At 39.4% G+C, this 27,436-nt stretch overlaps 1 protein-coding gene across 6 annotated transcripts in view; it reads right to left on the minus strand.

The window, feature by feature from the left end:
- ITSN2 (intersectin 2) overlaps positions 1-27,436 on the minus strand; it is an 81,266-nt gene that overhangs the window by 37,232 nt on the left and 16,598 nt on the right. For 5 of the 6 annotated variants that reach the window (XM_069011708.1, XM_069011706.1, XM_069011707.1 and 2 more), the window contains exons 3-12: positions 12,498-12,590; positions 10,772-10,835; positions 9,118-9,281; positions 7,651-7,848; positions 7,229-7,325; positions 5,400-5,524; positions 4,093-4,156; positions 1,802-1,939; positions 1,629-1,714; positions 343-605 (exon numbers count right to left, since the gene is read on the minus strand). In XM_069011708.1, the coding sequence (XP_068867809.1) occupies positions 343-605; positions 1,629-1,714; positions 1,802-1,939; positions 4,093-4,156; positions 5,400-5,524; positions 7,229-7,325; positions 7,651-7,848; positions 9,118-9,281; positions 10,772-10,835; positions 12,498-12,590 (1,292 nt within the window). Of the gene's footprint in view, positions 1-342; positions 606-1,628; positions 1,715-1,801; positions 1,940-4,092; positions 4,157-5,399; positions 5,525-7,228; positions 7,326-7,650; positions 7,849-9,082; positions 9,282-10,771; positions 10,836-12,497; positions 12,591-27,436 lie in introns of those variants that run through there. The other variant, XM_069011709.1, reaches the window with a different exon arrangement.

A 27,436-nucleotide genomic window follows, 5' to 3' on the forward strand; every position in this document is an offset into this window, starting at 1 on the left:
CACTGAGACACCAAGTAGAGGCAAATTTGTCTTGAGTTTGGCTGTCAAAATGTTTCCAATTATGAATTCAGTACAGTCTTGCTGGAATATGAATTTTTGCAAAAATGCCAGAAATATGCCCAAGAAAATCTCATCTGTCCTATGATGTATATGAAAATCTTTAACCTATACCAACACTGACAACAGACAGAAATGATGTTCTCTCTCCAGACAACCTGACATCAGCCAGGCCAGGAGACAGAACCAAAGTCATCACTCAAATCCTGGATGCTCTGCTCAGTGGACACTGCATGCACATACACATTCTTTAGAGCATTAAAAAATAATGTTAAAAAAAACAACCTCCCGCCTTTCTATTTCTTTCCTCCTTTCTTCTTCCCTTTGCCTCTCCAGCTCTCGTTGTCTCTCCAGCTGCCTTTCCATTTCCAGTTGCCTCTTCCGTTCCTGCTCCTGGCGTTCCCTCTCTCTTCGCTCCTGTTCTTCCCGTTCTTTCTGGGCCTTCCTTTCAGCCTCTCTCTGCTGCTGCTCCAGCAGGACCTGTCGGCGTTTTTCCAGCTCCATATTTCCCCTCTCATAGTTGGCTTTCCTTTTGTCCTCAAATGTCACTAAAATAAGGAAAGGTCGTTATTTCTGCCCTGTGCAAAACACCGCTCTCAAACAAGGACCTCAGTTATGCCACTAAAGATAGATACTTCTTGGCAAGCTCAAGTTGTTCAGTCATGGATGATGTAAGCATCTTGCATTTGTTAAAGTATTATTTTTCTGTTCAAAAATACCTCTAAGTATTCCTAAGTATATTCCAACTGGGGGGAGAAAAAAAAAAAAAAAAGGAAGAAGTAGTTCCAGTTTAAAAATTACTACAAAAATGACTTAAATGTTACAGGAAAGCCTCTAACTCTAAAGAATGAAAGAGGAAAGAATGCTAGAGGAAAACATAAAAGAACAGCTTTTATAAGCTGGGAGAAGACTCACCACTATTAAAAAGGTTTTCCAATGTGCAGGAAACATTAACACATGGATAAAGAGCTTAGTTGCTAAGGGTGTTCCCTGTAAGAGTTCCTGGAGTTAAAACTATCAGACACCAAAACAGGATCAAGCTCAATTACTGCACACAAGCATAAAAAGAGACACAAAGGAATGGTTTAGGCCTCCAGCAGCCACCCTTCCAAAAAGAGAGGCAAGTCCTGTCTTGCAGTGTGTCTGTAACATTGTCAGTAATAGATTTGATGTTATGTTCAAATTGCTTCCAGTTTTCAGAGAACTAAACTACATGGGGCTCCCCTGCTTTCAGAATGTCCAGTAATGCCAGGAACTTTCAACTGAAAAAAAATTTGCAGTAGCACGACAGTGTCTGGCCATGAAGGGTTTGTTTTCCAGAATACATTATTAATCAGCACACTCTTCCCTTCCTACAGCTAAAAATAGCTCCTGTTCCTGCCTTCTCAATTCTATTAGATGTAACAGGCTGACTACATCCACTTAACAACCTTCCTACCATCCAAGTTAAAAGGGATCTATCTCCTGAAATGAAATTCTCCATGGATTTGATCATTTCTTCCAATTTCTAAAGGTTTCAGTGCCCTTCAAAAACAGCCCCACACATTAAGAACATGAACCCTGTTTTTTACCTGGCTGTTTTTTCTGTGGCTCCTCCTCTTGCACAGGTTGGTAAGATGGCAGAGTTCCATTTATATTTTCAGTATATTTTCCACTCCTGAAGGGAAAAAATCCACCCCACCATTGTTAGAGAAATAGCACAGTTGTGTTAAATATATCACATTTCACTGCCCTCAGTGATTACCTGAAAGAAGGTGGCACCAGCTCGAGGGGCAGAGTCAGGGGCAGTGGCTGCCCAGCTTTGGCCATGTCTGTGAGGTGCATGGCCAACACAAACTCATCAGCCTTCAGCTGCCCATCTCCATCTATATCAGCCAGGGACCTGCAGGGGTTCAACAGCAGCACCAGTTAGAACCAAACATCTCCATCACTCACAAATTACAGCTGAAACAAGGCACTGTGGAGAAACAATTTTTAAAACTGACAATTCCTGTGAAATGTTTTGGTAAAAATACTTCCAGTTAGTAACACAAATAATTGATGAAGGGAGATTATTTTGTTTAATCATGTACTGCTATTCAGATCAAAGAATCATGGAATGGTTGAAGGGACCTTAAAGATCATCCCGTTCCACCCCCTGCCATGGGCAGGGACACCTTCCACTATCCCAGGTTGCTCAAAGTTCTGTCCAGCCTGGCCTTGAATACTTCCAGGGATGGGGCAGCCACAACTTCTCTGGACAACCTCAGCCAGGGCCTCACCACCCTCACAGCAAAGAATTTCTTCCTATCATCCAATCTAAACCTACTCTCTTTCAGTCTGAAGCCATTCCCCCTTGTCCTGTCTCTACAAGCCTTTGTAAACAGTGTCTCTCCATCTTTCTTCTAGGATCCTTTCAGGTGAAGCTTTCTTTTCAGCTTCACTGAAACTCTCCTCTCCAGCCTGAACAATCCCAGCTCTCTTACATTTCCATAAAATACTGAAAAATGGACAGGAAATGGTTGATTTATTGCATCACCAACAGAAGAGCTGGAAAACGATTCCAGGACCATTCTTAACCAGCTCAAAATACTAGAAACCACTTTTTCAACTAGCTTTTTTACAGCACAAGAAAACATTACATAAAATTACATCAAATTCTGCAAGAGGAAGCTTTGCATAGAATTCTTCTTTCCCCCTTGTGTCTCCTTGACAGTGCAGGGAAAACATGAGGTGGCCCAGAGTACCTCACAGCAGGTAGGAAAAAGATCACCTACCCCCTCTAAGGAGAAGGAGATCCTATCAGTCTACAAAACATTTCCCACAAACTGGGGGGTGATGGAGTGGGTGTGTTTGTGTGAAACCAGTGAAATGCAAGAAAGCAGGAGTTTTTCTAAAAGAGCTATCTATAGAAATAGAATTGCTGAAATGTGTCCTTAGACTGCACATAAGCAAAAAGCTGAATAAATAAAGCAGTTCAATAAATAAGCAGTGGAAAAAAAAAACACCCTGTGAAAAACAAAAGGGAAACAACAAAACAACCACAAAAACCCCCATCACACACACACAGAGTAAAAAACAAAAGCAGGAGATGATGAAATGAGATATTTGTTATGCTCACACACCAGCACTATTCACATGTAACAGCACCATTATTACAGTAATTACCATGCATAAGCACCCAGAGAAATACTGGTAATTTCTTAGGGCAAAACTGAAACTCTGGCTATTAATCCTCTCTACAGGGGCACACAGCGCTCCCTGCACTGGCTCCTGATACCTTCAGAATAGACACCCAGAAGGAAAAGAGCCACTGCACGCCTGATTTATTTCCCCAATACTCCAGAGAGGAGCAATACAACCCACACTCCACGTTTATCTTCACAGCATGCAACCAAAGAAGCTGAGCTTTGTTGCTGCTAAAGACACAAATGACTGTCCTGGCATAGAGGAAGAAGAAAGGGAACTCAAGAGGAGATGTAAAGCTGTTGTGAATTCTGCTGGGCCACTCAATTGCATGTATAACATCTGAATTATATCTGAAGGTGTAACCTAAACTACCCTATCTAGCAGGGCAGATCATTCAAGCTTTCCAACAACTCTCACCACTTTCATCAGCACAATAAAGGCAAGTCTTAACAAACATGTAATATGCAGATATCTTTATGGAAACGGCAGTAAAACTCCAAAAAGCTTAAGGGTTACTTAATTTTTAATCCTCCTCCATACTTTAAAACTAACCACCTAGACTTCAGAATCCTACTTCCGAAAGGAACAAGCCCTCAGCTCAGCTCAGCAAGTGCATCCCTGGATCAGAAATTGATGTTAGCATCTCTTCTATTACATGGAGTTTAACAAACACACACAAAGAGCAAAAAATTGTATTATCTCAAGGTGTCTTTTAGAAATGTAACTAGTGAATAAACTTAGTCTAACTAGCAGCTCAGTTTCTGTTTATGATTTTAGATCTAGAGTGTCTCTTCATCATTTCTTATTTAATAAAGTACATTTCCTCTTTTAACACCATAAACACATTGAATCAGTAATTAAACTCACCAAATAGTAGCCAGCTGAGTTTGTGAAAGATTTGATTGCAGAAGGGCATTCCTTGCTTGAAATCCTTAGTGAAAGCATAGAAGATTTTTATTAAAATAAACACTTTGTTCAAAGATTCACATGAGGCAAAAAATGGGTCACGAACTGGGGCATGTTTCCTTTTAATATTAATCTAATCCATTTTTATCTGTTGGTTTTACTTCCAGGCTTAACAACAGGCATTACAACCTGAACACAATGAAGATATAAGTATTCTCCTGTACCTTTTTCACTCAGAGCACCTAACAGAAAAGCTGACATGAAAAATAGGTATTTATGGTAATCCCCACAGCTGTCACAAAAGCACAGCTGACTGTTTGCCTAAACCTTTAGCTATCACCTGGAGAGCTTTCCTTGGTAGCAAAGAACCAAATACATTTCTAGGTAGGTTGAGGAAACCTTCAGCCCAAAACTGACTGAACAAAACCAGCATTCATTTCTTGAAGGAAAGAATTGTCCTTTTTTTGTAGGCAAGGGAATTGAAGCAGAGTGCTCATTCAAAATGGGAAATCTAACTAAGACATGCAAGACACAAATATTGACTTTACACCTGCTGACTGCTTGGCCAGTGTTCTACTCTCTGCATTACACTGAGTGATCCAGTTTTACAGGAACTTCTGTAAAACTCTCCCCTTGTATTAACTTTGTGTGAAGTCTTCTGAAGCCACCATAATGCCGTGGCACAGCACAGATGTCACTGGAAACCAACAAGGAACGACTCTCCTAAAATACTTCGGAAAAATTCCAATCAATGGCTGCAGTTCTGCAGTGTCTTTCCTAAACTGCTTTCTTTCAAAAGATAAAGCCCAAGTATCTGAGCATTGTCTAATACAGGAGCACATGGCACAAAAATCATGGTGAATGTACCACATTTTCACAAGAAAGAGTCTCAGTCCAAAGAGTGATGCTTGAAAAACACCTGCTGACTTTACAGAGCTGAATTCCACAGCCTTGTGGCTCTCAGGCTCCTCTAGCATTATCCCAGCACCGCCAGGCTTCTCCTCTTTCCTGCAACAGCTGCTGAAGCTTCCCCAGTGTATTTGGCTCCTCCAGGTCTAACACAAAGCCCAAGTCAATGAATTGATGGTTATTTCCATTTCTTGGCTGGCTGAAACCCACTCACTCCTGCACAGGTCTGAACAGCAACATTTCAGCTTTTATTTCATATGAAAGTCAAATCCCAAGCTGGGATTCCCTCCCTCAGCCTGTGATGTTCAGAGGCAGGAAACACTCTGGTTTTCCCAGACCATACCAAATGTCATACTCACCTGATAAATATCCACTCATACTTTTATCAAGACTGTTAAATTTCTGTCTGTATTTTAATCTGGAGGCCTGAGGAACTGCCCAGTCTGAGGACGTAATCTTTGGTGAATTCCCAGCTAGTGATGCACTAGAGGAAGAATTTGAACTGCAATATAATTTCAAAACAAAACAGAAAAAAAACCAAAGCAAAAAACCAAACCAAACCAACCAACCAAATATTAAAAGAGAACCAAAAGAGAAAAAGAGATAAAGAAATAACTCTAAATCACTTGGCTTAATAAAGAGGCATTGGAACAGAAGATATATAGCATCTTCCAGTAACATGAAACAACTTCCATGGAGTTTTACTTCTGCTAACTTGGTATAAATAATTTCATCACAAATATGGAATTTTACAGTGAAAGTAGGGACATCTATCTATAAGGTAACAACATGTTGAATTGAAAATCCTGTTCCTTTGGTATCACAGGCACTTATGCACATAATTGATTGTTCTACCACTGCAAAACAATAGTATAGGAAACCACAAGAAAACACCTCAACTTTCCTACAAGTGTTTACAAGGGCTGTGAAGTGTTGGGCCACGTCTAAGTAACTTTAAGAGGCATGTAAATGAATAACCATGAGAATAAAAATGGATCTGATGAACTCATAACCAAAAGCAACTTCTAAAGCTGTTTTAGACACCATATTCCAGCTCTACCTCTTCTTTCTGTTAGTGACAATGACATGCTGAGTGGAGCTTTTCCAACTCATTTTCTGCAGAATATTGCTGATGGAAGGTTTAGATATACCCATAAAACTTCTATCTAAACTTCCAGCATTTTCAATGTCCCATCTCTGAAAATCAGATAAACTCAGGTGAATCCAGCCTTCCTTGTTTAAGGTAATCCCCTGCTCTGTCAAGCAAAAAAAACTATTTGAAGTGTTATCCAAGGCAATACAGAATGCTGACAAGAAAAAAGCCTCTCCAGCACAATGCTGGATTGACATCCCCTGCATGGAATGAGACAACATGATGGTGAAAATGCTGCCAACAATAACACTGGAGAAGGGCTCCTTTGTAAAGCTACAGCACCAGCAGAAGAAAGCTTTCCAATTAAAAAACAAAACAAAACAAAAAAAAACCCAAAAAGATTATTCCAGGCACGTGCCAAGCCTACAGTCATCTTACAGGACATCTGCTGACATCATGTGTGTGAGGAGCCCAGATCATGCACCCCACATGCCCTGAATAGGCAGCACAGAGGTGCAAGAGCCTCCGAGCCACTGATGGAACTAAGCTGGGGCAGAGATGCCCTCAGGACTATCTTTGGGAAACACCCCTGGATGCCCAACTGGATAGGTACGCCCAGTCCCTCACTTTAGTCTATGGCAAAGCTCTAAAATCCATGAACCAGAGCAGCTGATTACAAGGATTCATAACCTTCTATTATTCATAAAATAAATTCACACATAAATATTGATAACAAATCCTATTCTTATGTGCCTGCTGATTACATGGTGCCATCTATAATGAATGAGCACATAATGCATAAACATTGCTTTTATAACTACTTGGTAAGATTTGTTTCTATTTAGTAATGAGGTACATTCCCTTCTTTTTGGCACTGCTCATCTGACCTCTTCACCTACCCTGGATATTTTGTCAATTTACTGAAAACATTACTTATTGTGCATATAAAAACAAAATCTGTTTTCAGACTTGATAGGTCATATTAGATAGACTAATTTTTAATAAACGTACTTTGAAAATAGAAATGCTCCATAAGTTTTGGAAAGTATACTATTTAAGTGTAAGATACAGCCATTTTAAACTTAACTTCCATACCTGCTAGATCCCAAATCAATTAGTGACTGTGCCTTCTGCATACTGGAAGCACCAAATCCTCCTGCCATGGGGCCTAAAGAACCAGTATGAGGCAGTGCTGGAACAAACAGAAACAAGAAATTAACCCCAGAACTGGAAAGCAACTGGGTATAAGATGATGCTTCATAATCAACATTCACTTTGATAGAAGTAAGAAAAGATAATCAGTGTCTTGTTGTTATGATTAACTAGTTAGAACAGAATTAACAAATGTGAACTTTGGAGAAAAAACATTTGTAGGGTTTTTTGTTGGGGGTTTTATGTTTGGTTGCTTTTTTTTTTTTTAACTCACATGCATGTGTTAGCATTCCTGTCTGAAATTAGCCACAGGAAAAATAAGACTCACAATTCTGAAAGCAAGTACTGGACTGTGCTATACTTACTTGAGGAGAAAGGTACGGACAAAGGCTGCAGAAGGCTGGATGTTCCATTTGGCAACGAGGAGGTACTGACAGAAGGCACCAGGGGAGCAGAGATAACCAAAGGAGGAATGGAAGTCATGGAGGTCAGAGACATGGGAGCTAATGGTGTGATCGCAGACACGGACGTTGGCATGGACAGATTTGGCATACTACCCATTCCTAGAGCAAAACCCAATAATTCATGGTTTAACATGGCAGAGGCTTCAGCAAGAAACGGGGTCACTTTTGTGAGGCAGAAACTACACAAAGCAGCTGTTGTCTGGAATGCAATGAGTTAAAATGGATGCTCATGTACAATATTTACTTTTTCTCTAAAATTAGGCAAGACAGCTCACAGGAGAAAATATTCTGAAGAGCAGGAATTTTAAAAGAAAGATCTTGACAAGCAAATTCATTCTCACGGTAGGTTTAGCTACTGCTTCACAACAGAGTAAGATTTGGTTTTCTATAGTTGCAGCTATACCTAGTTCTCAACAAGCCTGGCCCCTGAGAGAGAATTACAACCTCAAAAGCTGTGACAATGCTCTAAAGGGAAAAGCTGATGCTGTTTCTGAACTAAGTCTCTTGCAAGTATCAGCCCTGGAAGAATCCATAGGGGTGAAAAGTCCCTATTAGGCACCCATGCTTAGCAAAGGATTTCCAGAGGCAGCTGCCTGAGGCAAATTAGGACACTTGAATTACTGGCTGCATCTTGTGGAAGACAACAGTGCTGGTGAGATGATGGAAAGTTAATAGAGGTAACTGTATGCCAACCACAGCTCCCTGTAAATGCATGCCCTTGTACCCAAACACATGAGATTTGGTGATGAGCAGACATTTTAAATCATGTATGTAATTAATATATGCATACATTTAATTTCAGCATAGAAGTGTGCACTTATTTTGTAATCCAGCTGGTCATTGTGAATATTTTGTGCTACAAAACAACACAGTAACAAGCATGCACTGAATCCCCAGATACCATTAGGAAAAAAAAAGGTCAAAGTAATTCTATTCAGTTAATCATATAACCAAAATAGACAATCTGATTCATTTTGAAAAAATATGTAAAAATATCCCTTCTACCAAAACTCTGACCTTTGATTAAATTTAACTTTAAAACCTCCAAGTATAAATTGGTGACTGAGTAGGAGGGAGACAAAAAAAGACCATCAGTACAAAATGAGAGCATGCAAGTCAGATGGCAGATGTGAATGGCTTTCCTGTCAAAATTTTATAAATGTTTTTCTTAACTAAAAGTCTTCAAAGAATCAAATTATCAAAAATATCAAGAAAGTGACCTGGTGAAATTCCTAAATCAGAATATCCTTTTTTCTTTTTTCACACTGATTCACTAAACTTTCATGGTCAGATTAATGCTTTTATTTGGCTGCAATTAACTGTGGTTTTTTACCTCTGAACACTAAGTAATTATATATTCATAAGTACCAAAGCGAGCTGACATTAGTGGTGAAAATACTGGAGTTTGTTTCATGACAGGAGGGAGAACTGAAGGCAAGTGCTGTCCTTGCAATTTCAGCTTGATGAGTTTCATGGCTATAGAGAACTCCAGTTGATCCATTTTTCCATCCTTGTTCAGGTCTGAGAGTGTCCTTAAAACAAAACAAAATAAAATTAGAGAGGAAATGGAAATTTATTTTTTTTAATTACTGAGAAGCTTTCCTATCAGATTTATTTACTGGTTTTGCACAGGAAAACAAGACATTTATTGCAAGGTAAATTTTCTTCTTTTGACAACAGTTATATGATCAGAAGTTTGAGTACCCACTTTGTCATCTGCAGAATTCAGTTTTGAATTTGCTGTATATTAAATACTTAACTCCTGATAATGCAGGAAAACATTTGGGAAAGCAGAAGTCTCCTGCCCAGTGGATACACTTGTTGCCTCTGCTGCAAGCCTCTGCCGTGCTTTTCTCTATGCTCCTAGCCAGAATAATTATTTTAAATTAATCCTTGGTAAGGTAAGGAATTAATGCAAGAATCTGGAACAGGAAGCAGAAGGATGCAGAAACCTCCTAAAGGCACTATACACTGCTATGAAAACTTCATTAATTCACAGTGTGGTGAGGTTTTCTAAGTCTGATACCCACACTGTCTTCTTTCGACACTTCTCCAAATAAACTTAAATACACCGGGAAATATATTCAACAGTGCATACATAACCTCAAAATTTCTGGTCATACAGATAATACTAAATTTTATTAATATTTACACATGCAAGGACCAAGCACAAGAATGTAAATAAAACTGGGAGAAAAAAAAAAATCAGACTGATGTTAAGATACATTTTTCCTTTGATTTTGATACTGTTCAGTATAAAACCCCAAGGCCCCACAGAAAAATTTCCTTGCCCCTCTTTCCCAGGCACTGAAGTGTCTGGTTTAGGGCTGAACACGGTGGTGGTGCTGGTTGGACCTGATGATCCCAGGAGTCTTTTCTAACCTTAACAATTCTGTGATTCTATGTGTCTGAAGGAAAAACTAACTTGCATTTAGTTATTTTCTTTAATACTTTTACACAGGTGAGTTCTTTTTAATTATTACAAGCCTCAACACGTCTTTTATCACATACAAGTCTTGGTAACAGCCAAGTACCCAAAACTGAGCACAGGATTCTAGTGAGGACTGAGGGGTCACAGAGAAGAAAATGTTTCAAGTGTTGCGCTCAGCACACGTATGCTGCAAGGGACAGCACTTTTCCCAGTTCCTGTATTACAGCACTGCTTGGTATCTCATGTATCATAACTGTCCTTCTACTAACTTCTTCTGTCACCTCAGACTTTCTTCTTGTCTTCTACTTTCAGTGTATTTCAAGCACTTAATACAGTTTTAAAAGGCTGTGTTCAGCATGGTCCAATTTGAAATAACGACGTAAAAATTACTGGGTTTTAATTAATTGTTGGTACACATATGGGCTGAATCCTTCCTCTAAATTCAGTAAAATTAAAACAATGATTCAGACAACACTCTCTACCTTGACTGCTGAAAGCCTCTTTGAAACAACACAACACACTAAAGGTAGTATTTGAATGCTATGCATCTCCTATCTTAAAAAAAAAAACGAACAGTAAAGAATACCTTACCATATTTCAGCAAGGATTGAAGATGGTAGACCTGATTGCAAAAAAAAGGTACGTGCTTGATCACCTGTGATAAACAAGGGAAAAAAGACAGACTTTCACACCAGAGACAGATTTTTGAAGAGCTCAGCACTCTCTTGGGGGATCAGGTTTTTGAAAGAAATCCCCATACTGGATGCCAAGCTTTCCAAGGTTTTTTGTCCAGCTTTTCATGCTGGTGACAGTGATTGTCACACACCCATGTATTCCATAATTCCCAATCTTTGCTCTGAAAAGAAATTTCAGATAGCTATGAAAACTTTAACAGGTCACAAATCAATGGCTGCCAACATCTTAAAAGATGCAAGAATTAAAGAATGACTGAAAATTTAGTCCCCAATTACTAATGCAGGAAAGGATGAGCATGCCATTTCTTTCCTTCTCTATCCCATCTAACTTGAGCCAGTATTGTGTCTCTAGAAAAACTAGGAAAACACCATGTTCTAAATAATATTCTGTTTTGTCAGAGAACACCCACCATTTCAGTATTTCAGTGAGGGAATGGGAACTGTTGTGCAATCCCATACCAAGTTCCACATCAACTGGCACACATAACAAAACAGGGACAGTGATGTTTATGCCTACATCTGAGTGAATTACAGATGCTTAAGGCTAAGACTTCAGGTTACTCTTTCAGCTCTCTCTTCCCTTATATTAATACACAATCTTTTATTTCAAGCATTTGTCAAATAAATAACAAAACCTGCAGACGTAGGTGCAGGTAAGAGCCCAGATGTGGCCTAAGGGTAGTCCCTGAGATGGCGTACTTTTCAGCTGGAGGTAAACACCAACCTCCCAGTACTGTTTGGCCGAAGCAGGAGTTAGGTGCCACTTAGCCAGAAGATGTGCATGTCCATACAGACAACTTCCCACTCTCTCCTCAGTCCTTTCCAGCCCCAAAAGAGGAAAAGCAGGGCCAGTGGAGCAACTACACAGGGCATTAATGGACAGCTGGGTAAGTAGGAGCCATCAGGGCTGGTCTTTAGTGCCCACCCACACACAAAGAATTCTTAATTTAAGACATCTTTGCCAATGAACTTGACTCCTTTGTGATATCACAAGCACATTTTAAATTTAAAACCTGCAAATTCTGAGGTGCATAGCAATGTGACCCAATTGTTTCAGAGGAGAAGCAGCTGAATGCAACTGGAACTGACAGCAGGCCCCTGCAAAATGCTGTTAGTCCACTCAGAACCTGCTGAAACCTCAATGAGTAATAAATTTCAAGCAGCTGCTAACAAGGACAAGCTGTCAGCCTCCCTCTCCCTCCCTCATCCTCCCAAACAAAGATGCCAAACAGCACAGCATTCTCTCCTCAGACTGAGGAGAGCCACTTCTGGTGTGTCTGGTGTCACTTGCCACAACAGCTACTGTAAGAGCTCCCAGGCAGCCTCCCGTCTGAGCATGGATTTTGCCTGATACTCTCTGGTTTTTGAAACTAGACAGAATGGCAGCACACAGCTGATGGCTGCAGAAGTGACAGGGTTAAACCAAACAGCTTTCCTGTGCCCGACTTTAGAGGAAAGCTTGTTAAGTTTACTAATAACCTGTGGCTGTCTGGCTGAAGAATATGGTTATTAGTCACACAACACAACAAAGGGCTAGAAATAGGATGCAGTTCTCAAACTGTTTTACAGAGATAGGTATGTGTACACAGAAGTTAATGTGTAATGCAGAGCCTCAGACCAACCTGTAATGTAACCTCCTGTGGGTTTAAGGCTATCAAACTGCTTGTCATGCTTGGCCCGCTCTTCGGAGGTGATGGCCCATATGTTTGGCCCTCCTGGGGAAAAAAAAGAACAACAAAACAAGCCAATAAAAAAACAGTAAACAACCAAATGGATTGAAAACTTCCAAAAAATAAAGCACATCACTTACAAAATAAAAGCTTGGCTTTCTCAAGAGACAAAGTTAGATGTGGACACACCCAGCTCCTACCAGTTTGGCAAGGACGTTATGCAACACAGACCTGCTTCCCAGATGTGCAAGCCGAGCTGAGACAATCCCCCAGCCAGACTGCTTCACCCTCGGCTCTCAAACAAGCTCTGTCGTCCTTCGAGCTGGTGCAGAGCAGCTTCCTGTTGCTGCTGATTGAGTGCAGCCCGAGCAGGATGTGTCTCACCATCCCCTGTGTGAGACAAACACTGCCCTGGCTCACTGACAAATCTCGGTGTCACCCAGGTTCTCATGCACCTTTCACACCCTTCAGCTGACAAAAATATTTACACTTGTCTTTCCAACACTCTAAAAACAAAATTGGGACTGCTAACAATAGTAATTTGGTTTTGTCTGACAAAGGAGTGACATTTTGGGCTGGTTTTTTTTAAACAGTATGCAATTTCCACTTCACATTTTTCAATACTTTATGGAGTATAAAATATTACAGCCTGACAGTAGGAACGAGAAATTACAGGGAATAATTGTGTTTACAGAGTGGTGCTGGTAATACCAGGCAGAACCAGATGGACTTTCAGAAATGCCCCAACCTGCTGCATAAAGGTCAGGGTGTGTGTCCCTTGCAGGAAAAGCAGCTTGCCAGAAATAATTTTTTTAAGTAGGAGGAAGTTTTAGTCAGGAAGTTCTTGACAAATATTTAATTTTTCAAATCAATGAATGCAAGAATTAGCCAAAATTCTGAATGGAACCACTCAGAAAAGCATTAAAAGGTTATTACATGAAAAACACTTCTAAAATTACATTCTGCTGAGCGTTACTACTTCCAAAGATCTGTTAATCTGTTCGAGTGTTTGTATTGCTCGCTAAAAAACAGTCAAGGGAATGAATAATTATTCTAATAAGATACTAACAACTTGCTTTAAAAGCCATAGCACTTTGAAATAAAGTTACTGTAAAATGTTCCCTCTTCCTACATAAACCTTATTTCAAAGCTTTGAACCTCCAAAGTTTCAAGAGGTTTTTACAGTGTTTTTCAAAGAATAACAACAAAGTGAAGGGACAGTGAGCTGATGTACTGGACAATATAGACACAGTTAATCATATCTCATCTGTATTTTTCTACATAAAAAAATACATTTTCAAAAAAAGACCTAATGTCTCCTCTTAAGAAGGTCCTGTTAAAACTGTATTTCTCCTTGCACGTGTACAGATTTAATTTTTCACCTTTGCTACTTTAGTAGAGAAATAAAATAGTTAAAAAGACCAAAACAAAACAGAAACTCACTGGGGGAATGCATGACAGAAAAGATGTGAGGGCATTAGGATACAACCTCTCTACACTTAAATTTGGAGTTTTGCTTCCCTCTCTTGATATACCAATTTTTGTTTTAGTGTGGCATCAATGAAAGGGTCTTCCTGCACGTTACATGTGAAATTGCACTTCAAGACCAACCCTCCTCCGTTTTTTTCTTCCGACTAAATAAGTAGAAATAAATCTAGATTAGATACTGATAATAAAGTGAAGTAAATCTAAATCAGATGTCTAGAAGTCAATGGGCACTGTGAGCATTACTGTAAGACACAAATGAGGGCAACTTACACCCAACAGCAAAATTGAGAGCACTTAGAAAATTAGCAGCACTTAGATTTCTCTAAAGTGATAATTTTAAGATACAAATGGTTATGATCATAATGTGGTTATGATTATAGAAATTATCTTGACAAGATGAACAAATGCTCCTAAAGCTGCCCACCAGCAACTTCAGAGAACTTGACCACTTTTTTCATTTATGGAAAACAAAATATTAACAACATTACATTTTCCTTCTATTTAATACTCCTCTTTGAACATCTCTTGAAAGAGGTAGCTGCAAAACTCCTTGCCTTTTTGATATCAACAACAGAAGCATTAAGACCACCACAATATATTCACATGGTCAGTGGCTGCAAAGTGATAAAAACACAGTAACAATTGCTTGACCAGAGTTATTATCATCAACATAGCCCCTCTAGAGAATCCAATTTACATGGTAAGGTAACTTTTGTTTATATATGCACAATTTCTTATTTATATGTCGTAAATCAAACAAGACAATGGCAATCAATCTTGGAAATCTAATATATTTCTGTATTCAAAGAGTTGTTTTACTATCTGGTAAATTACGTTTTCTCTCCAACTATGAAATTAGAAGTTTTACACAGCATTGTCTCAAATGTGTTAAAACCTTGCAGGTCAGTAAATCACCAAATTCACACCTGTAGCTGGATGATGATTAAAATCTCATTCAAAAAGTGATTAAAGATCCACATTCACCCTTCATTCTCATTTTTGCCTTCCTTAACAGAGACAAGAACATCACTGTTTTTTGCACACTTGATATTTTGCACACTTTTACTGCTGGAAATGCATCTTTAAGGTCCTTTCTGATCCATGCCTGTGACTCTATGATTTAGTCCAACACCCCTGCAAGGAGGAACATCTTCAGCCAGACCAGGTTGCTCAGAGCCCCATCCAACCTGGCCTTGAACACTTCCAGGGATGGGGCAGCCACAGCTTCTCTGGGCAGCCTGTACACCAGGGCCTCACCAACCTCGTAAAAAATTCTACCTTACATCTATTTTAAATCTACAGTCTTTTAATTTAAAACCATCACCCCTTCTCCTATCTCAATCTAGGTCCTGCTGGAGTGTTTGTCCCCATCCTTCTTACAGGCCCCCTACTGAAAAGCCACAAAAAGGTCTCTCTGGAGCCTTCTCCAGGTTGAACAACCCCAAGTATCTTGCAAGTATAAATGTCATTAAAAAAAAAAATTGACTAAAACCACATTATTATATCAACAAGTGCTTCTACAGCCTTCCACAGTCTGAGTGAGTCAGTGCAAGCAGCTGTCATGGAATAGCAATAACTACAAACACACAATACCAAAAGTACATTGTGAGAATGCTTCAGGGAACTGAATATACACCCAGAAAACACCAACCTGCTAAAAATTTATTTTCAAAAGTAAGAACAATTTCAGATTCTCCCTTTCCCTAAAGACAGAAACTGAAAATCTTATTTTTCTGGCGATTAATTCCATAAAGATATGCTCTCTGCTGTTTTCTTTATAGGCATGGAAGAAAATGCAGTAAGTCTTAAAATCCAATATATAAAAATATAGATTTTTAAAAATATAAATTATCACAGCAGGAATTAGGATCTAGAGAACAACACACCTTTAAGTCAGCACAGATCTCACAGTGAAATTTTAGTGCTTGTCTGTAACTGAACAAAGAATGTCTGCCATCTGCAGCCTGAACTAGAACAGGTCATTGTTGTCTGAATAGAGGTTAATAACTCTTGGACAATGAAAGTATTTGTGCAAAAAAAAAAAAAAAAAAAAAAATCACCAATGCTTCTGGTAGGGATCCACAGTGAAGGCAGTCAAACCCCACCCACACTTATTATTTAAAGGATTCACTGTTTTTTTCAACTCCCACCCCATATGCCACAGAAACAAGCTAAAGAGCACAGCACAAGAGGGAAGGCTGAACCACTGTGAGGGGTTATATTTAGCTTAACCAGGTGCTCACAGCTCTTTTGATGCTACCACTTGGTGATACAATTAAGAAAAGTAAAACCTGTATGCAGAAAAGCTCATATTAAGATTGCTCAAAATACCATGTGAAAATACCATACCAGTCTATCTGAAATAAACACTTTGAACAACGGGACTCACAAGGTCTTGGCAATTCCACAAAGCACATTGCAACACCATTTTCTAAACTAATTGTTGTGTTTGCCTACAGCACAACGAAGACCATCACAAAAACACAGCCAAAATTAGTCTGAAACTCAGTTCTCCTGTGCCAGCACCATCAAATCATGCTACAATCCTCACAAATATTGTGACTTTTTCCCAAACTACCACAAGTGGTAAAAATGGACTGCTGAGGAGTTACACTGCCTGGTTCACACACAACCACATTCTGCGCATGCTGAACTGTGAGGAAGGGAAGATACTCCTTTTCTGGGAAGGGCAAAACTTCAGGAAGAGTCAAACATCTGCCATCCAAGATGTATCATCTAAACTTATCTGGCTTAGCTCAACAATTTTTGCACTAACACACCTTCAGTTCCACTATTGAGAAATGTCTTGCCCGTAAACCAGATCAAATGAATTTTGTATAGAGACATTTCTGTTCTTCTTCCTTCTGCACGGCCCCAGTCCTCACTCATGGCAAGTCATGCATGAATCACAAACCAAACTGCAGGTGTCTGCTCTTCACAGACACCTCTCTGACTACAGGATGGGCAAGAGGCAGGAATCTCCTTGATGGAGCAGTTCCAAGCAGCAGTGAACTACAAAATTTTTACAGACCAGTTCCCCACCAGAAATCAAAATACAGTTGTTACTACATGCTCCCATGAGAGGCTTTGCTGCAGACAATGAGCATTACTACTTTTCCGACTCAGCTTAAATTTCCTGGACATTTTCAAGACCTAAAATAATTTTTCCCAACTGTAGCTGGTAAAATTTTGGAGGGGAAAAACAGTACAGTCTCTTTGACAAGAAGATATCTCATTAATTCATTATTCTTCAAAATAGGTTACTTTAGAATATTACAACTTCATACATGAAGGAAGAGCGACCTGGATGAAGCAAACACTGTATTTGACTACCCTGCATTTTCAGGAATCAAAACTCAAGAAATGCTGAACTCGAGAGATTTTCCCCACAAAGACTTTCCCTAGAACAGAATAACTACTGTCTTCACCTGCTTTTTTTGGCTTATGAAAACCCACATGTCTATATTAGTAAGACTTTTGGAAGACAAAGGTCAAATTTTCTTTCTTTCCTAGAGAAGGTTGGTATTTTCAGAGAAGACCGAATAAATGTCAGCACTGGCATTTGTTCTCGATACCAAATATTGGAAATCTGGACTTGAGGTCCAGAAATGTCTCTGCAGTTCCCTATGCCAAAACAGAAGACTAACAATGAAAGCTCCTTTACTTGCCCACTCCAAAACTCCACAACACATCCAAGAGTTCAATGTCACATGTGGAGTCTGCCCATGTAGAAAGTCCATGTGGAATGACAAAGACCCAAACACCCAAAGCTAAATATGATTTTAGCCTATTTCAAGACTTCTCTAAGGATGAAAACATACATGCTGGCCTCACCTTCATGTAACAGGTAGTTCTGTAATTCAGTGTGGCAGCACTCACAATTTTCTAGTCTTGGAAACAAGCAACTATGCTGGTGATTAAACATATTCAGCTCCTTCAAGTTAATTTTAAATTAAAGACACCTCTCAAGGTGAGAGTAGGGAGGTCTGCTTATGGCAGGATCACAGCATTTCAGGAGAGCTTCAGAAATGTCTTTACAACACTGCATCAGACAGATAACCTTCTGAATAACATAAAGGACTTGCTTTGACGGGCTGCCAACATCAAAAGGGAAACAAACACTGTTCTTTCCTTAAAATGGTAATTACCATTGAAAAAGAGGGGAGAAAAAAAGGTGCAGTCCTAGAAGAAAAGTATATAGATTTGAAAATACTCTGTAAGACCTCTGCCACTGGTTAGTACTGCCCATAGGCAAAGGGTAGCTTTAGTGAGAACGGTAGGATTACTGATAAGGAAAAACCATAAGACATTTTTCACATTCTCCAAAGAACTGTCCTTGTTTCCTCACTCACAGCTGTTGCTTGTTTTTCTCTAATAAAAACCATGCTCCTACGACCTACAAAGGTAATTAACTCCACAGAGATAATAAACCTAAATTGAAAGAGCATTCCTTGTACATATAAGTCACGAGGATTAGACCACCATCTCTTTAACTATCAAAAAACCTCAGCATAACGCTTCATAATGACCCTAAGTAAATATTTATCCCTGTGTTTTAAGACAGGGAAATTTCAGCACAGACATGCAGCAACGTGCCTCAAGCTGTATAACAAGGGGTTTTCCTTAATGCAACCAGCAATCACATTACATTCTCCTATTAGGAGCCTCCAGAGAGTTGTCTGGTCTAGGACACATTGGGATAAATCTAATAATTCCAGTCTTTCTGTGTTTGCAGATGAGTTTACCACAGAAGTATTTATTACAGATTGGATTTAATGCTCCCAATTGAGATGTTGAATCAGACTTCTAATTTTTCTCAGTGGTGAGTAAACACTCCAGGAGTCAGAAAATAGACAGAACATTTTACCATTAGTCTGAATTTGAGATTCCTTATCAGTGTTCTTGCCGTTTTCAATATTTGCTTCCCTACTTCTCTGTTGATTCTATATATCAAACACAGGAGAAAAATTACTAATAATCAGCATTTATCCTTATTTAGGTGTACTAAGGTGCTATGAACTACTACTGTGGTGGCTTTGGGTCCATCCCAAAGCATCACCTGCTCTTCCTTGAGGATTGCACCTGCTCTTCCCAACTTCCACGATCTGAGGCCATGGCAGGAGCCACATATAATCTCCTTTCACAATACATACATTAATCCCCCTAATGCTTGTGCTACCAGAAATGCTCCATGGAGGCTCTCAGTCTTATTAAGCAACACCAAGGCAGCTGTCAGAGGAAAAGAGTATCTATCTCTGTGCTTAACTGTAACTTCAGCAACTTCTTTTAGCGTGCACATAGCTGAAAGGGAAAACTTGTAGCTAAAGCATGTTAAACACAGGGAAACATGATTCTCCTTCAATTTTGTATTTTCATTTAATTTACAAGAATTGTGCCCACTGAAGCTGAGAGAATTGTAAAAAATTTTCAAGCATCTCTGGTGGGTTAACCAAAAATAACTGGTACCTGCAGACAGGTTGTTAAATAGTGTCAGGCACACTGTCTTAGGTTACAATGTAAGATGTAACCAAAAGTATGCATTCTATCACCAGCTGTTAAAACCAGGTGGGGCAGGGTTCTTTATCTCTTCCATGACACATCCCTGGTAACTCCCTCTTCTGGTAATGGGCCACCAACCCTCACTGCATGGCCCATAAAATTACATTATCCCATTGTGAGACGCTCTGCCCAAGGGGCGGAACCAAGCATTCCTACCTGGATATTATCTGAGGTTTGGAACACCACACTCAGCCCTTACCTACTGGGTTCCCAGAGGAAAAGAGCTACATAACCACCACTGGACCTTCAGAGGAGGACCAGACCCTTCTACAGGATCACTGCTTCAACAGAACCACATTTATCACCTCAAGAGGAGTGCAGCCACCCCTTAATCAGACTGCTGCCACCACCCTGCCCGGCAGGGTGTCAGGTCGTATCCTGGCTCTGTCAGGTTAAGCCAATGTTTCTGCATTACTGCCTTGTTATATGTGCTAGTAAAGAATTGTTATTCCTATTCCTGATATCTTTGCCTGAAAGCCCCTTAATTTCAAAATCATAATAACAGTTCAGACGGAAGGGGGTTACATTTTCCACCCCAAGGGAACCTCCTACCTTCCTTAGCAGACACTTGCCTTTCAAACCAAGATACACAGGCAAAGCTACAAGATTTGGCCAAGCAAAACTTGTTCAACTGAAAAGTAAACTTACAGAAATGTGGACAAAGCAACAGCAGCCACACTGCATTTTAGGGTACAATTCATATTCTTTACATTATGTACAGAGTTTCCAGGTATTTGGTAAACTGGGAACCTTCAGGTTGAGCAGTTCACTAAAACAAAATATTGAGCTTGTTTATACTATCCACCTGCTCCTGTGAGATGTGGTGCAGAATTCTGCCTGGTGATCTTGTCACTGGCAGCCCCCACTTTGATACACAAAATCCATCCATAAAGGAGGAACATTAGAACACAGAACACTCTGTGCCATGCAATGATCTCAATGTAGAAACATAATCCTTGCTTTTAGAAGGAGTATAATCCCTAAAACAATTTAGAGATACATAATAGTGTAAGCCATGCTAACACTATAGATCCAATTCTTTTCTGAACTGTACAGCACACTTGACTATTCCAAAGCACTTAAACTATCAATTTATAACAGCAGGATAGTATTTCTACACTGAATAAGTATCACAGAATCTTTTAGCTCATTAAGGCTATCCATTTTCAGAGATCCTTTTTAACAAAATTATTGCCAATTCCCCTGAAACCCCCCTGAAAAAAAACACACTAAGGAAGCAAAATACTAAACCCACCCCCCCCCCCCCCCCAAAAAAAAAAGGCTTTTAAGTTTTGTTAGAGCTCTACTAATGTAAAAGTACATTAGGAAATGTGCACTAGAAATGTGTATAAACTTGACAGTACTCTGAACTGCAAATTAACATGCTACCTTTTATGCTAATTTTCTGTAAAATTATTGACAATTTAGTCAATAGGATTTTTTTAAGTTTTAATGAAGCAAGTTTCCTACTTCTCATCAAAAAGTGCAATCACTGTAGCATGCAATGTTGGTAAACTCATGCTTTATTCTTAAGAGTTAATTAACTTTGCCTTTTCTTACATGAAAAAATTGGCACACAGAGTTGGGCTTAACCTGAGCCCTTGCCAGATCTAGATTCAATACCAGCAATTAATATAAAATTATTTTCTGCCTAATTCTGGAGAAGCAACGACACCGAAATCAGCTGTAGTCGCTGAGTTACACTGATGCAGCACATGAAACAAGCCCATTCTTCTATCCAATGACAGCTCTGTCTGTGCCCAGAATCACAGAACCACAGAATCATTTTGGTTGGAAAAGACCTAAAGACCATCAAGTCCAACCATTAACCCAGCACTGCCAAGCCCACCGCTACACCATGTCCCTCAGTGCCACATTTACACATCTTTGTATGGGACTGCACCACTTGGGCAGCGTGTCCTAGTGCCTGACAAAGCTTTCAGTGAAGAAATGTTTTCCCAATAATCAATCTAAATTTCCCCTGGTACAACTTGAGGCCATTTCCCCTTGTCCTGTCATTTGTTACTTGTGCAGAGAACACGACTCCCACCTGGCTGCACCCTCCTGTCAGGGAGTTGTGCAGAGCCAGCAGGTCCCTCCTGAGCCTCCTTCTCTCCAGGCTGAGGCCCCTCAGCTCCCTCAGCTGCTCCTCACCAGACTTGTGCTCCAGACCCTTCCACAGCTCCGTTCCCTTCTCTGGACACGCTCCAGCCCCTCAATGTCCTTCCATAATTGAGGGGCCCAGAACTGGACATAGGATTTGAGGTACATGCTCTCTGGTGCCCAGCACAGAGGAATGGTCATTTCCCTAAACCTGCAACTCATACTTTTGGATGGATTTTAGAAATGGAAAGAAGAGAAGAAAAAAATCACACCAACAAGGATCTTTCCAATGGCAGGTATGAAAAGGTCAAGTAAGCAATGTTATCATGGCATAACATAATCATACTTGGCCAAATTCTCCAGCTTTAAGACCTGCCTCCATTTGCTTTTAAGGTGAGCAAACTTCCAGCTCACAGACTCCATGGCCTTCCTTTCCAGCCTGACACAGAAGACGGAAGAGATGCTTATCCTTCAGTTAAGGACAAGTCAGAAGCTTTTTTTTGAGTAAACTCATTGTATAGTATCAAAGCATTCCATGAGGAAAATAAAAATTTTTAGTTACCATGTTTGTGAAAAAAGACCACCAGAGCTTATACAAAACATTTCTAATCCTGGAAAATCCATTTCCATGATTTTATACTGCTGCTGCTCACCAGCATTCAAAAAACACCCCTATGATTTAATTAAAAATTTACAAAAGGACAATTTGTTTAATTATTGTCTAGCAAATCTCTGGGGAGAGCAGCAAAACTAATAAGATTCAGGTGAGTTTCCATCAGTGGCAGCAAATAAATCTTTTTGCACCAGGAGAAATGCAGGCAATAAAAACACCAGGCAAGACGATGCCAAATGAACCTTGAAATTAGGTGCAGTAAAGGAAATTATTCTCCCACAAAGACATACACTGACAAAATCAGAAGGGAATTCTGTTTCAGGAATATCAGGTCCTTTCTAGTAATGTTTGTAGTTCTTGTCCCTATCTGGTCCTTGAGTAAAAACCACATTTCTGGGTTCTCAGACTTGAGGAGGAAGTCTGGGACCAGGAGGAAGGCTGATGGGTTCTATTTACAATGGAGGACTAGGATACAGACTTGAAAGAGAAGAGGAAAACAGACGAACTAAAAAAAAAAACCAACAAAAAAATTACACATGAAGGGTAAGAGAAAAGAAAATTATGAAGAAGCATTTCCTGAATGATCTTGGAATAAAATGAAATTAGGAGATAATTCAAGAAACACAGTCCTTCCAGCAGAGACTGAATATTCCCCCAGCTGAGATCCCAGCACAGAGGGACAGTCTGAGCCAACCATGTGGTGGTAGTGCTCCAGGAAGTCTCCTCAGCCCCAGGGCAGCTCCTGAACCAGAGGTAGTGCCTCATTAGTAGAAGATCCACCTTTCTCTAATAATTTAAGGAATCTACGACCTTTTGTCAGCTTGTCACAGTTTTCATTGTTTATTTGACACTGTGCAAAGTGCTCTGTATGATTGATATCTGCCAATAGTACTTTCATCTGATACTGGTTAATCGTTCTGTTATCAGAGAATAATTACCATTCCCTTGCCTACAAAATAATGGATGACCTTGGGAAGGTGACATCTACTGTTTCCACCATCCCCACCCTTTCTTTTCCAAGCTGAAATGTCTAGTCAATGCAATTAATCCACATAAGGAAGCTGCTCTGTATCTTCAATCACTCGTTCCTCTACTCTTTGTAACTTCTAGTCCTGGCAGAAAGAAAAAATGGAGGGAAAACTGGAAGAAAACACAAAGGAAACAGAAGCAAGTATAAGAGTTTGCTTAAACAGCACTCCTTAGAAGGTTAAATTACTTATTAACAGAACCTGCCAACTATATCCAGCACATATACAATATTACTTTCCTAGCACGCATGGGGGTTTGATTTGAAATATAACAAATTGAAAACTGTTTAATTTACGTTCATACAACCATTGGTATCAGTTTATATCACAGTCCCTAATTCTGCCTTGCCAGTGGCTCATAAGGACATTTCGGGGTTAGAATTTGGAACAGAATTCTTCCCTGGGTATTACAGTTATTACAGTTTCTCAATTGCCAGAAACCACCAATTTGGCAAGCTTCTTGAGCCAAAAAAGCCCCCAAAGGGGAAGGAAAAAAAAAAAAAAAAAAGGCAGCAACCATTTAATAGCCATGGCACAGATCTTTCCTCCTCAAGTTTTGATTCCATGTACTGGTTCCAAAACATCTTAAAGACCATGAGTTCTGAAAATGAGTTGCGAGTTGTTCATTGTGTGAACGTACAAACAACCCAACCAACAAACCAACCCATTTTCTTCTGCTAGCTTAAACTCAGTCATTTCACTAGGCATTGTGTTGCTTTTCAGCTATGAAAAAAACCAGTGAATATTCCTTCTCTTGTTAGCATTTTCTATACTGATATGGCTTTACAGGTTTTTAGCTGTCTCTAAAAAAACCCTAAACTATCCTTAGCTCTCTCTAAATTAAACTAAACAACTCTCATCCATTTAGTCTCCCTCAGCACAGGAGCCACAACCTCCCTCTGGCCACCTTTTTCACAGGTATCCTTACTTTGTGTATAATTCCAGATCCTTTCATGTAACAGATTCTGGCAACTACAGAGTGGATCATTTCCAGAAAAGGGAGCTTAGTGAATGTTATCTTCAGGTCAGGTTAAAAGGGACTGTCTGCATATTTCTTAATCCAATCTGAATACAGAGAACACGAGAAATAAGAGGAGCAGAATAACTCTGCTGGCCTTCCAAGCCTCATCATCTCCATCAGAAACAGTTTATACATTAACTCACACCTGAACATTTTATTTCCCCAAGCCTGAAGATCTCCTGTGAAACAAAGCACTGTGGAAGCACTTTTATTTGTTGCACAACAAATTTCACTCCTAGTTGGTAAGAAAATGGAAGTGTACCCTTTTCAGTACTGTTATACAAGCATCAACACGCTGTAACAGTTGCAGAGTTCCATAACAGTGAAACCAGGACTTTTCAGGAAAGATGTGTTTCCTAAAGAAACAACTGTGCAGCAGAGATCACAATTCAGGACTAAATCATGTTTATGAGAAGAAATGCAGGGAAAAATGTCGGTGCATAATTTAAAATATACCACCTATTATTTATATTTGCACATAAAAGAAACTTTTAAGCAAATTACTTCACTAAGAAGAAGAGCAGTAAAAGTTCTTGATGTTCAGGTAATCTTACCTGTTCTTGAGACTTGCATACAGAGAACTTCACATCCCACTAAAGCAAAAATGATTTTAGCTTATTAAAATATCTTCTCTGAAGGTACCCAGCATGAATGCTAGTCCCATGGACACTGACATTCTTTCAGCTTTCCAGGGTTTCGCCCCTTCCAGCTCTCTCAGTGATGATTTAAGGCTACTGTCCCATTGTCAGAAAAACAACAGATGTCCAAAAGAACTGATGCAGTGGAAAGCCTGAACACACAGGATTCCTAATTAAAGTAATAGGGCATTATATAAATATATTCGACAGACCACAATGCCTGAAAAATGTGTTTATTCTTGCCATTATAATTACTGGGCTAAACCTGAACTCATTCTGCCAATACTGATTAGTATCGTCTATGGCCTGTTCAAAGTGATGATCACAGACGATTTGGGACTTAGTAGATGTTAAGATGGTGCCACTTCACACAATGCTCATCAACCCTAAATTGCAACAACCACATGAAGTGGCTTACCAGAGTAGTGTATTTCCCAAACTCTGGAGTTAAACCTTCAAGGAAATTAACATTTTAACAGTCAGAGCCCTTTGAAACTTGGCCATGTGGTAGATTTATGTTTCCGAGTCCTTTCGGCTAAGACTTTAGCCCTCTGCTCCATTTTGGGGAAGTATGCAGATCTTCTTGTGTTTTTTGTTTAGGTTTTTGTATGCTTTGAAGGAAAAACACCAGGAAGTCTCTCTGACATTCAAAATGAATAAAACAGCTTGCATTATAGTATTATTATTCCAGATAAAATCTGTCCTGGGTTTCCCACTCAGTGTAAACTTAACTTATAAAAGCTAACACATGATACTAACAAAATAAAATCTTAGCAAGAGAAAGCTATAGGCTTAGAGTAAGTTAACAGCTCAAGATCTAACACTAATCTTCATTATTATCTAATTCTTCACTACATTACAGGAGCATAGGATTGGAAGGGACTTCCAAGGTCACCATGTGCAGACTGCTGCTTCTCCAAGAAACTCTAAGATATTAATTCCTTCCTAAAATGCAAGTTCTGCCTTAAGGCAATCAGATTTCCTCCTTGATCATGGTCCAGAATGTCACTGCTGACAGAACCATTCCCATTTCCAGACCAACTGCATCAACAGCTGGTTCATCTCTATATACCCTTGTGCTAGCACTGTACTCAAAGACAAGTTAGTATCCTTCCTCAATGCTGTTCTGCCCAGTAAGAAAAAATAAAGAGCAAATTTATTTACTGAATAAGAAATGCAATGACATTGAAATTAAAACCCAAAACAAAACAGTAAGCTTTTATCTGGGCAGGTTAACAAAGGCAATCCCTTTATTCTTTCTCAGCACTTAATTACACTAAAGCCCATCTCTGTGTCTATTTCACTTCCTGGGTTTTTTCTCCCCCTCTTAAGCAGATAACCCAAATTCTACCCTATAACCCACAAGATGTCTCACCAGTGCCTGAGCAATAGTACACAGCACTCCTTACTTCATCCACCACATTTTAGGATGCATTTCCTCTCCCTCAAATCACGTAATTACCTTGTGATCCTCTAACACATCCGGTTGTCTTTCTCGTTAGTCACAGCCAACTGCTGAATTCCCAGCATACAGCAAAAATTCTTCTAGCCCATAATGGTATGGCTAAAAAGCTATTTGAAGGCAGCACAGCAGAAATGTGATGAAATTTAACCAATTATATGCACACCTTAATGTGTAATTCTGGCTGGAAAATTACTCCAGAGTTTGTCATCTCCCAATTTAACCAGCATCCATTTGCTTTTTGCTGATGATATTGCCATAAATAATCATTAAGACTGGCATCATGATAAAATCCATGAAGAATATCACAACTACAACATTCTGGTCTTAAACTTGCATTTTCTTTCCCTTTTAGCCAGTTACTTCTCTAGAGAAATCCAATCATGGGATCTGTTACACTTCTTCTACAAAACTCAAGTATTGAAGAAGGCACAAAGTGCAACCTTCCCTTGTTAAAACCTAACTCCATTTACTCCATTTAACGTGTACCTCCACGTCTAACTACTTTTTCCTCTTAAGATTTCCTCTTACATCTTCCTTGTGAATCATATTATCCTCACAATTAAATATAAATAAGATACCTTGTATTCTGCAACAGTACAGCACTATTTCTGACTTGGTAGATTAAAGAAAATATGTAATATGGCAAAACCGCTGGAAATATAATTTTTTGCAGGGTGTGATAGTGGAAGATAAACACCCCTCTGACTTGAGCATATGAATTTTGTTCCATATCAACTGACTCCACTGCCCTCACTGAAAGGAAGGATTAATTCATAAATAAAGACCGAGAAAATATTTGCTCTTGTCTTATAATTTCTTTCCTCTTCCTACTTTTAGATGGGAGAACAAGTCCTGATAGCTGTTTTGCAAGGTCTAATTCAGCTTTGTATCTTTATCTACGCTTGTTGATATTCAAGTCTACAGTTTCCGTATCTACAGTGCACACAAGGTGAAGAGTTAGGTTGCACTCAAGCAG

The sequence above is a fragment of the Aphelocoma coerulescens genome, chromosome 3 (assembly GCF_041296385.1).
Source record: "Aphelocoma coerulescens isolate FSJ_1873_10779 chromosome 3, UR_Acoe_1.0, whole genome shotgun sequence".
Lineage (NCBI taxonomy): Eukaryota > Metazoa > Chordata > Aves > Passeriformes > Corvidae > Aphelocoma > Aphelocoma coerulescens.